General features: G+C 31.6%; 3 protein-coding genes across 6 annotated transcripts; 1 reads left to right on the top strand and 2 right to left on the bottom strand.

Moving 5' to 3' along the window:
• Positions 1-543: 543 nt before the first annotated feature.
• LOC126768555 (NAD(P)H-hydrate epimerase) lies at positions 544-2,204 on the bottom strand. Of its 2 annotated transcripts, none has more exons than XM_050486736.1 (4): positions 1,942-2,204; positions 1,635-1,852; positions 1,143-1,466; positions 544-828 (listed from the first exon to the last, which is right to left on the bottom strand). In XM_050486736.1, the coding sequence occupies exons 1-4, from the start codon at positions 1,975-1,977 to the stop codon at positions 600-602; spliced, it is 807 nt and encodes a 268-aa protein (XP_050342693.1). In that variant the 5' UTR covers positions 1,978-2,204; the 3' UTR covers positions 544-599. The 2 variants fall into 2 exon arrangements, with proteins under 2 accessions (XP_050342693.1, XP_050342694.1); XM_050486737.1 differs by having other exon boundaries at positions 1,635-1,826; positions 1,942-2,202.
• Positions 2,205-2,848: 644 nt separating this feature from the next.
• On the top strand, positions 2,849-7,720 carry LOC126768525 (E3 ubiquitin-protein ligase Hakai). 3 transcript variants are annotated; one of them, XM_050486697.1, is made up of 9 exons: positions 2,852-2,958; positions 3,096-3,313; positions 3,761-3,948; positions 4,392-4,466; positions 4,869-4,970; positions 5,448-5,558; positions 5,942-6,082; positions 6,194-6,341; positions 6,753-7,720. In XM_050486697.1, exons 2-9 carry the CDS (start codon positions 3,103-3,105, stop codon positions 6,923-6,925), a joined length of 1,149 nt encoding a protein of 382 aa, XP_050342654.1. In that variant the 5' UTR covers positions 2,852-2,958; positions 3,096-3,102; the 3' UTR covers positions 6,926-7,720. The 3 variants fall into 3 exon arrangements, with proteins under 3 accessions (XP_050342655.1, XP_050342654.1, XP_050342656.1); XM_050486699.1 differs by having other exon boundaries at positions 2,853-2,958; positions 3,118-3,313; XM_050486698.1 differs by having other exon boundaries at positions 2,849-3,313; positions 6,197-6,341.
• Positions 7,721-7,818: 98 nt separating this feature from the next.
• On the bottom strand, positions 7,819-10,458 carry LOC126768527 (transmembrane protein 115). The gene is made up of 4 exons (XM_050486702.1): positions 9,923-10,458; positions 9,599-9,794; positions 9,187-9,363; positions 7,819-8,862 (listed from the first exon to the last, which is right to left on the bottom strand). The coding sequence occupies exons 1-4, from the start codon at positions 10,431-10,433 to the stop codon at positions 8,631-8,633; spliced, it is 1,116 nt and encodes a 371-aa protein (XP_050342659.1). The 5' UTR covers positions 10,434-10,458; the 3' UTR covers positions 7,819-8,630.
• Positions 10,459-11,574: the final 1,116 nt, after the last annotated feature.

Here is an 11,574-nt window from a genome sequence, read left to right as displayed (position 1 = left end):
TCCTTAAAATACCATACGATTATACAATTTATATTAAGCCTCGAACGCAACCAACAAACTAAACTAAATATAAACTCTAAGAGTGGCTATAACATAAAATGTAGGGGTTCTTAATCGATATTTAGGGAAATTTGAAATTGGTCCTAGCAATATTCTGTAGTATTTGACATTCTAAGACATATTAAGTATTCCTTACGTTGTCAATATGCCACCAACCTAGGGAACTAAGATGTAATATCCCTTGAAATTATATGTTATCAAACAAAAACAATTTCACAACAATACTAAGTAATTGTTAGCAAGTAAATTTCGCCATTTATTTTTGTTACGATTTAATCACTGATACCCGGTATATTCATTGGAACTTAGCTAATATGAATAGTAATTAAGAAATAAGCAATATTTGAAAGTCAGTTTTTTTTTTAAATAGTGGTTTTTATAATTTTTGGTCAAAAATTATTATAATATATAAATCAGTACAAATGTCAGAGCGAAATTTCTGAAGTATATTTATTACAAGGGTGATTACATGAAAAAAAGGAACACATTTTTATGTTTTATTAACAATAACTTTTTAACAGAAAATAATATATACATAATTATAACTCAACAACTTGACTTTGATCAGGGTAGGATGGTAATTTGAGTTTGTATTTGTCTATGATACCAGGAGGTAAAAATCTTCCACCTAAATAGTGTTTGGTTTCTTTGAGTATTTCTGGTTTAGCACATAATTTAGGAGCTGAAAGAGATATTAGCAGTGCTGGTGTGAGAGAATTTTCTAAGACTGGTCCATTCTCTACATCCCAACCACTGGGAATATCCACACTGAAACAAAAGAAAATAAGTTTATAAAAATAATTTGAGGGTACAATTGTACAAGTTAACTGAAAATGCATGATAAGATTACTGGCAAAATAACATCCAATAATAAAGTAACTCGGCAATATATAATTGTTTTGGCCATACATACATAATTAAAAGTAAGTCTGTAAATGTTCCACTGTTGGGCTTAGGCCTCCTCTTCTTTTTAAGAGAATGTTTGAAGCTTAATCTACCACACTGTTTTAATGCAGGTTGTTTATTATTTTTAAGTTTTTTTATCAATTATTAACTTTTTATGAAACACATTTACTACTCACCTACATACAGGTAATCCAGCATTAACTAATGCATCTAAGGCAGGTTTCAAGCCTTCCCGTACTGGTGGTTTAAAACTAAAACCAAATAAGGCATCGACTAGGACTTGGTATTCTTTTTTAATTTCTTCCATTGGTGGTAATTCATTCAGAATATTTACTCCAAACTTTTCACATTGTAGTAAAAGATTTTCATACAGAGGTTTTGGGGTACGCTTCGGATAATATACACCTACATTGTAACCAAAGTGTGTCATATGTCGAGCCGCCACCAGACCATCACCACCATTGTTGCCAGGTCCACATATAATTAAAGCTGACTTATGTCTGTAAATATAAATTTTATATTGTTCAAGCAACAATAAAGTTATTTATATAATTAAATTAATTAAAAGTAGGAATCGTTCTTACTAACAACAGATTAAGCTATATTTTTTATAAATGTTCAAGGAAGTTAAATTATATAAGTAATTTTAAATTACATTATATACTTACGTAGATGGTGGGAATGTGCGAGCAACTGCTGTTGCTACACTCAAACCGGCCAGCTCCATAAGCTGATCTACACTGAATTTATACTCATTGAATAATTCCTGATCTAGAGCCGCTGCTTCAGCCTGAGATAAATAGCTGGTTTTCTTTGTTATATTATAATGACATTGATTTCTTTCACACGCCATTACAGATCTACAACCAATAGTAGCTAGTCGCAACTAAATGTAAGAAACAATAATCGTTATGTATTCAATATATTTTATAATGTAAATATAAGCTTTTTAAGGTCAAATGTTTATATACGCACCAATAAAGCGCCTCCTAAAAGCCTTTTAATTAACATTTACACTTAAATTATTATTTACTTTAAGTAGTTAATTAATTCCAATATAAATTAACATTTATTATTTTTTTTATATGCCTGTGCTAAATTCTAAATTGTAAGTTCCTTATCAAATTGTTTACGACTATAGATATTTGACATTTAAGTTAAAGTCCACACTACACAAGTACACAGTACACATACGTCACACACTTTTTATTTATTTATTTTGAACAAATTATACATATCATAAACAATATATACGATAAAAATATATATATATATATTAAACATAATTGAAAATCATAATATGTTTTACTTGAATCCCCCGCACCAGACCGAACCTTAAGGAAAGATGTTAATTCGATAACTAGATAATAGTTGGTACCTATTCATACATACCTACTATTAGTTATAGTGGTAAATATTTCTCTAGATTTGACAAACTCAACAATTAGCAAACACGACTACTAGAAAAAATATCGCACTATTACTTCGCTTGATTCATTCGCTGCACAAAGCACTGCATCGCAAATCTTAATATCGTAATGTTAACATAATAAAATTGAAATATTAATTATATTAGATAACTATTTAAAAAAAAACTATTTTGTACATGAAAAGACAAGACTTGGGCAAAATGTAACTAGATTAACGATTAACAATTACAATTATAATGTGTAATCTTCAATCACGATTACAGTATGAAATTAATCTAAAAATTTAAGTGAGTCAGTGAAAAATAATACAAAAGTTTTGCTTTCTATGGCAAAAACAGGAAACATAAAGCTTAGCATAAAAACAATAACGCAACACATACAAACCTTGAAATGCATGTTGTAACCATAGACTAAAAAGTGTGTGTGAATTTTATGACATTTCAACGATTTATAGTAAAGATTTTGTTAGGAAAGTATTTCTGGTTTGATAAATATTGAATGAAACTTAATTTAATGGTTTAGTCATTTGATTACGATTAAGTAATAGAGACGTTGAATTAAGGTATATGTAACTTTTATAAATAGGTATTAAGAATTACCTTACAATATACAGCCGACAAGTTGTCAATCTGTCAAAGTGTCTATGTTATGTGTAAATCATTTCCATTTAAAATTTTAGTTAAATAGTTTTTAACTAAGGTTTTCAATGAACGGTGAAAAGCGAAATGCTCGTGGAAGAGGTCGGGGACGTGGCCGAGGAAGAGGACGAGGCAGAGGTCGAGGTAGAGGTAAAAAGGTACCAAAAGTAATGTCGTCTGATGAAGAAGAATGCTCAGTGGAGGAAACTACTCAAGACCCAGAAGACACCGTGCCTGAAGAAATTAAAGAAGAACCTGAGCCGGCCGATCCAGTCAAATGTAAGTTACTTTTTGCTTATTATAATAAACTCGTGTTTTGTTAATTATTAAAAAAATAACAATATGATTGACTTATGATTTTATAAAGAAATTAATACTCAAATATTTATATTATATTATATTTGATTTTAAATAAAACTGTTAAAAATCCAATAAAAAATGTATTATAGTAAATTTATAATATTTAAAGTAATAGCCTGTAATTGTCCCACTGCTGGGCTAAGGACTCCTCTTCTTTTTTTTAGGAAAAGGTTATAATGGTGCTGTTTCAATGCGGGTTGGTAGAATACACATGTGGCAGAATTTCAATGAAATTAGACACCTTGGCTATCTTGGCTAAAGACAAATTATTATATAATTGTTTACTACATGTAAATCTTTCCAGTCTTGGTAATTTTAAATTCTTTTGAAAAAACCCAGTAACTTATCTTAATTTTTTTTTTTTAGTGGAAGTTCCCTCAGACATATCTCAATTAGAAGCGCCGGTATTTACAACACTTCAACGAGGACCTCCAGAGCCAATGCTAAGATTGGATTGGAGTCACAGAGCAACACTCATTGGAGAGAAAGTCCTAAATCCTATGATATATTGTTGTGATATTTGCTCAAAACCTATCCTTATTTATGGAAGAATGGTGTGTGATATTCTGTTTTTTTTTATCAATAACAATAATAATTATTATTTTTAGCAGTTTTTTAACACATTAGTAGCAGTAATTTAACACATTCATTATTTATATCCATATCAATAATCCAATAGGAAGAATTATTAAGAGATTATGATTCATAGACTAATATATAATGTATTTTTATAAACTTATCTGGTTTAATTTAAATTATTTTTTATTATACAATGTTCAACATGTTTTGTGGAGTCGTAACAACATAGTCTCAATGTATTTGAGTCATGATAATTAGAACCATAGTCTATCAGATGTATATTTTCATTATTTGTTAAACAGATAATGTGATACTGCAATTAATTATGCACACTTATGATTTAAATGGTAGTCAAAATGAAGAATCTTGTGTTGTAAAACTGCTTTATGGCAATTTATGTTTATAAATTCTGTTTTAGATACCATGTAAGCATGTTTTCTGCTTATCATGTGCTAGATCGGATCACACACACTGTCCACGCTGCAGAGAAAAGGTATTTAATATAAAAATCTATTTGATCTTCGGAGGTTAATAGTCATAGTTTATTATTCCTGTAATTAAACCAGTTCAGTTAATTTTTATTCATGAATTTGTCAACATAACTAATTGCTGTTTAACAGTAGGATTATTGGTGAGAGTGTGGCATCTATCTGTACACTTAGTCACTTTTTCGGTAAAATATTATTTGTTATAATTTTTTTTTCTATCATCACCTACTTATATGCTTAACACATTTTGTTTTCCACTAAAACAAATATGTACTTATAGCTTTTGATAGATTCAACCGATTTTGGTGAAATAAAGACTAAATGGTTCCTTGGAGTATTGTTTATAATAACTTATATATTTACATTTGTAATTTTCACTCATTCTAAAAATTAATATCACATTTTAGGTACTAAGAGTGGAACAAACAGGTCTTGGGACTGTTTTTATGTGTACTCATTCAGGAACAAGATATGGCAACACAGGCTGTAGGAGGACTTATTTGTCACAGGTATGTTTGTGTTTTAGAAATAAAATGTAATTATACATATGTATATATATATTCATTAATTTTCATGTAATAATGTATATTAATTTAAACTGAGGACGGTAACAGTAATAGCACACAGTTTTGAAGTAGTGTGTACACTCTCATGCCTCTGAGAACATGTAAAGCTGTCCTGCGTCTGAATGCTCTCCAATCGGGCTGGCTTGCTGTCCCATTGGATTATAGGGAATAGAGAGTGCAACTGTGTTTGCACATACACTTGTACACTAAAAATATATCGAATGCAGTTGGGTAGTCCCCCTTGAGATTGACTACAGTGACAATATAACTATGAACTATACGAAATAACTCAATAACATTTTTTTTTTTACAGAGTTGTTTCTAAATATTTCTTACGAAATACCTAAACTATCTTAAATCGTATATATTGTATTATGTCGAATGTTTAAATTCTCTGTACCAATGGGTTATAATTTTCAGAGAGATCTTCAAGCCCATATCAACCATAGGCACGTGTCGTCAGGTGGTGCTGAAAGCAAGCAGGAACCAGACCCGCCACCACCATCTGTTGCAATTGTCAAACCGCTATCGGTAAATACTTTTAAATCCATATCTTAAATATTTTATGTCTTAAAAATTAAAAATAGTATTTTTTTTAAATCAAATATAATGTATGCTATATTACACAAGTTCAAATTTAAACTGTGACATAAAAAGATTTAAGATCTAAGAAATATTTGGTATTGGGATACCAAATTTTTCTTAGCAATCTCTTGTAGGCAAGACCACTTTAATTGTTTTGTTGGGGTACAAAGTATTTCTGCGTCTGCGGCTTAAAAGGTAACCAAGTCAGTGAACTAGTAACTACAGGCACAAGAAATATCTTACTTCTTATGTTAGCCAGATCATTAACATTTTAAGGAATAGTTGTTATGCTTATATGTATAAGGCGGTATTAAATTACTCTATTACAGGTCTCCGGAGGCAGTGGTGATCCCCGTGCACATTCTCTGGCGCACGCCACAGCAGAGCGACCTCGTGGAGCGCGCACTAATCTCATAACCGTGCCCATACATGATCAATCCGAGTCTCACAACTACTACAACTATTACCAGGTACGTATTTATGTATATGAGTCTTACAACTCATATTTACAAGTATAAATATTCTATTTCGGTTAGATACAATAAGCCAACCGTAAACGTAAAACAAATTCTCTCCCTCAGCAGAGCCCGCAGCCCGTGCCGCCGCCTGCGCTGCCGGCCACGTCGGTGGCGGTATTGCCGCACGCGCACGCACACGCATTGTCCGTGCCGCCGCCCTACTACCCCGCACCGCCCTACTCCGCACCGCCCTCGCCCTACGTGCAACCCGGTTAGTCATATCACCGATTTATTTGGGGTTGAAAAGACGGCTCATCTCCTGGAGATTGCGTTTTGTTTGTGGATTGGTTTGCCGCCACCATGTATGTGGGTTATTAAAGTTATTAGTGATAGTGATGATGGTAGTAATTAATATGTTTAACCCTTTGCTCTTTTTCATTAGTTTTTCCTTCATTAGTTGCATATTAAATATAATCACGAATTGAGATATTCTCGCGCAAACCACACAATGGAATTACCTATAATTTGGTCAGTGGATAAAAACAGGCACTTTCATAGAGAAACATACCTGACACGAAAAAGTCAATAAGACTGCACATTGCCGTCATGTAGCTCACAAAGTATTGTCCTATAATAATACTGATGTTCTGACAATGTAATAGCATGTTTAATTTAATTTCAGGTGGAACTATGACAACAAATGTAGCAGGCGTCTCGCCCATGGCGTCTGCCGTTCCGATAGCACCCGTTAATCCAATGCCAGAGACGAGTCGCTGGCCTGAAGCTAGCTACCAACAGTCTAGCGTTCCAGTACAACAGTGGCCACCGCAAAACCAACATCACTACTATAGGTAGCACCTGCACCTTCGGCGGTAGTGGAGGAACTATGAGAAAATCAAAAACATTAATTTGTTGAAATAAAGTTAGTTTTTGCAATAAGTGATCATATAAATGAACCACTCAGTGAAAATTGATTCTCTCTTAAACTGTTACTTCGGTAATATGCAAGTTATAGATGTAATATTTTTTATTCTGTGTTATTATTCGAAAATGTTCCCTTAAAACATATATTTTGTATTGATCTTAGAGGTTTATTTAAATACGGTTGTTTATTATACAATATTTGCAGAGTAATATTTTCGGTTACTTATGTAATACTGCTATCCAGTAGCAAAGAAACGATGTCGACTATTAATTATGTTTAAAGCAGATGTTTTGATGCATATTCAATATGTATTTTTTAAATACAAGTTCTACCTTTAATGTAGATTAGATTTGTCCATGGTCGAAATTTGAACATAAATAATTATGTATTAAAAATATGAGGAAATCATATAAATTTAAATGTTTCGAGAAATTTTTCGAAAGGTATTATTAACAGTTTTGTCTTTGCGTATTTATATACAGGGCCATCTTTAACCTATTGGAGACCTCGGGAACATTAGGATACTACAAACCCCACCCCTCCTATGACCGTGACATTAAAATATTTTTTTCGGTAATGAGTATACGTTATTGTTTAGTGTTCTGGCAGGAGGCCCCTATAGATCACGGGGCATGTGCCTGTGCAGTGGGAAAGAGGGTTCTGTTCATATATAGATATTTTATAACCTTTTCGTACATAGCATGAAAAAAATAAAAAACACATCTGACAAAATTTAATAAAGGTTTTAAATCACTTCAACTTAAAACTTGATATGAAAAAAAGCAATATTTATATAATGAGAAAATAAATAAAATATGTTAGCTTATGATGGGGGTAATTATTTATTAACACTAAAAAGTATTTAATAATTATTATTTACACTTCTGATCACTCTATGCCAATGTGGGCATAGTAACAAATTCATAACATTGAAAATTATTTCCCTTTGCACCATACAACAACTGTTAAAAGTATAAAAACATGGATGTACATACTATATACTCTAAATAGCCTATTGAAATGATTTAATGAAAAGTAATGGAAAATACTTTATATGCATCCACATTATCAGTATAGGAATGCCAAAGATAAGACAAAATTTAAATGCATAAATAAAATAGGTTATATATATTATTATCAGCCTTTGTGATTCAATATTTTACAAGGCAGTATTCTAATAATTGCACATAAAATCTAATTAATTTACTTTTATCACTTTCAAATATCTTAACTTTATTACAATCATGTAATATTCATGAATAAGTGGTTCAATTAGGTGTATAAAATTGTAAATATTATTGAAACACAGTATTTTTGTTTAATTAAACGTCAAATCACTCATCATGTCAATATTGAATTAAGCATCAATCAATCACATTGGATTTTATAAAATTGAAAGTTAATAACATTGTTCTTCGCTGTAATTTGAACAGGAATTTATAGAATTGATTAACAAATTTAATCTATCTACCATGCAAACAACAAAATCAATCATAAGAAAATCAATGAAAAGTTTCCATACTTAGATATTACAATTTGTAATGTAATCTTAAAATATACATGTATTGTAAAGATCACACATCTTAGGTTCCTACACTGAATTGTGAACAGTCTTAACAGTACAAATGACTATAATCATGATGTTTTCGTTGTGGGGGGTGAAGGGTCCGTACTTATGTCAATTAGAGTCACCTCGGCTGGTGCTGCTGGCTGGCTAGTCTCTGTTTCAGTTGGGAACTGTGGAATCACATGAGAGGACTGCATTTTTCTTACTGCCTCCATGTTAACTTTTGTCGATAAGTTTTTTTGTCGAGTCTGTTCTGATGTCTTGGATAATCTCTCACTTAACGCTTTAAGTGCAATTTGGCTGCAAAAAATTTCAGATTATATATATATGTTATTATACTGAAGGAGACCAAAGAAATTAAATTTTTTACAAAAATGAAAATTGATCACACCTGATGTTTATCCAAGGTGAGCACAAAAGAAGAAATTTTTTTTTGTTAAATTTAGATACTTCATTTAAAAAAATTATTTATTTAATTAAAATTATTTAATTAAATATTGACGCTAAACAAGCTTATCTTCATAATCTTTTTTTTTGTCATAAATATTTAAACAAATTGGTTGTTCCAATGCTTATCTATTAAGACATTATTTTATGTCTTGTTACAAATTAATATAATGTTACCGTCGCCGCTCCATATCCTGCTGTTCAACACCTGGCATTGTCATGGTGACACCACGATTACTCAGTGCAAGATGCACTCGTCGTGGGCTTGGTGAGCACAGTCCTATACGAACACAGCAACGATGACCTGGACGAAGTATACCTCGCACTATGGGTTGTAGAACTGTTGGAAAGAAACTGCAAAAAAAATTTTTTTTTTATAATGATTCAAAATTATTATACCAATTGACTGGGGACATACTGGTTTATGTGCAGAAGTGTCAGGCTTAAAGTAAATATAGTAGTTTCGGATTTATAAGACCATAGAAAGTGTTAGTACTGTAAACTACTGGCTTAATACATAATCGCACAACATTAAGAATCATTTCTTAAACAGTGTAACTATTTTAACTTTTTTGTAAATTGTACATACTTATCAAAACTAAAATTTTCAGCCATATCTCCTCTTGTACCACTGCTGTGACGTTGTAAAAATCTAAGATAAATCCATGATAGTAGAGTCCCACTGCCCCACATACAAGGATATGTACCTTCTAAAGCGCCAACAGCCCAGAGTAATATGGCTGCTATTAGAATTAGCAGTGGTAAGGATCTATTTGTAAGTTTTCCTAAAAATAAACCAAACAAAATATTAAGTCAAGTTTGGTAAACCTTTTTTAAATGTAAATGATATTTGAGCTACATGTTATACAATATTAAAAATACATTAACGTTATTTATACTTTGTAATTCATACCCAATGGTGTTTTTATTAAAAGGTGATCCGGCATTATCTGTTTCACAGCCACACTCACAGCCGCCAGATAGCCCGCAAGGCCATGCACATGTATATCAAATAGTAATGATGTATCTTGAGTCCAAGAATATATAACTAAATAATAAAATGTTGTCAAAAATGCAACCCCAATGTTCGTTAGAAAAAAGAACTTCATCATCTCCATTTGGCCCCATAGGGGCTCTATTAATTTTCCACATAAACCGACTGTTACGATATCAATGATCACCTCCCACAAATGTATTTCGAGAAACCAGAATGTGAAAGTAGACCATAATTGAAAAGAAGGAGGTAACAGATATCCTGGTGTAACACTAAGAACGTCCACAACATCTTCAGAAAACGATAAAATATAACCTATTACAACTACAACACAAATAAATTTGACTGAAGGCGATGTGTTTCCTAGTAATGCTGAAAATTGTTGTCGTAAATAAGGTATATTACGACTAAATACTCTAAGCGCAGCCATTTTTATGACGGATGTCACACTTGACTAATTTGTCAATGTCTTATGTCACTAGAAAATAGAAATTAGGTGCATTCAAATATTTTATAAAATATTTTTTTCGTTTTGCTTTTCATATTTTTCCTTGCAATTCTACATGTTCATGTACGTATAGGTGTTTTTATGTTTGTGTTTCTCATTAAGAACAGTAATCTACGGTAAGTGTTATTTGTTTATTATGGTATATATTTATAAATAGACAATAAACCAAATAAAAACGAAATATTTATTTACAGCAAACAAAATAATATAATTATAAAAGTTGATTCCACTGCTGAATTAAAAATATTAATACCGAACGTGTTATCGTATTAATATAATTTTAATTAATCTTAACCGATGATCGTGGGTTCAAACCCGGGCAAACAACACTGAATTTTCATGTGCTTAATTTGTGATTATAATTCATCTCGTGCTTTACGGTGAAGGAAAACATCGTGAGGAAACCTGCATGTGTTTAATTTCACTGAAATTCTGCCACATGTGTATTTTACCAACCCGCATTGGAGCAGCGTGGTGGAATAAGCTCCAAACCTTCTCCTCAAAAAGAGGAGAGGAGGCCTTTAGCCCAGCAGTGGGACATTCACAGGCTGTTACGGTTACGGTTACGGTTAATTTTAAAATTCAAAATCTTTGAGCGTTTTCTGGGATTTGTAGAAGCGTATAAATTGTTCCACAAAACACACTAATCCTTTGTATGTGGGTAGTGGAGAAAAATACTGATGATAAACTCATCCCTTTTCTCTTGAACTTCTGTAAATGACGTCGCCTCCGAAGTAATTTGTTTTTTTAATATATTTATTATGGAACCTCTTTCAAACTTATGTCATACATATTATGAAATTCCAAGCTTAGAGAGGTTACCTAATCGAAATATTTCAGTATAATTAATATTTACGGAAGTAATTGAAACACTTAACAATTTTTAAGGTGCAATTTAATATTATATTATAAAATTGATACTCGGTTTCTTTAAATATTTACTTCGAAGGTCATGACGCATTTTCGATGGCACTCGACTGAGTTAGATAAATTGATTTTGGTTGCTGTAGATTCTAATTGTGTTTATACATTAATTATATCTAAAGTATATTTAATATTAGTT

The sequence above is a fragment of the Nymphalis io genome, chromosome 5, assembly GCF_905147045.1.
Source record: "Nymphalis io chromosome 5, ilAglIoxx1.1, whole genome shotgun sequence".
NCBI lineage: Eukaryota > Metazoa > Arthropoda > Insecta > Lepidoptera > Nymphalidae > Nymphalis > Nymphalis io.
This window is presented reverse-complemented; position numbering and strand designations above follow the sequence as displayed.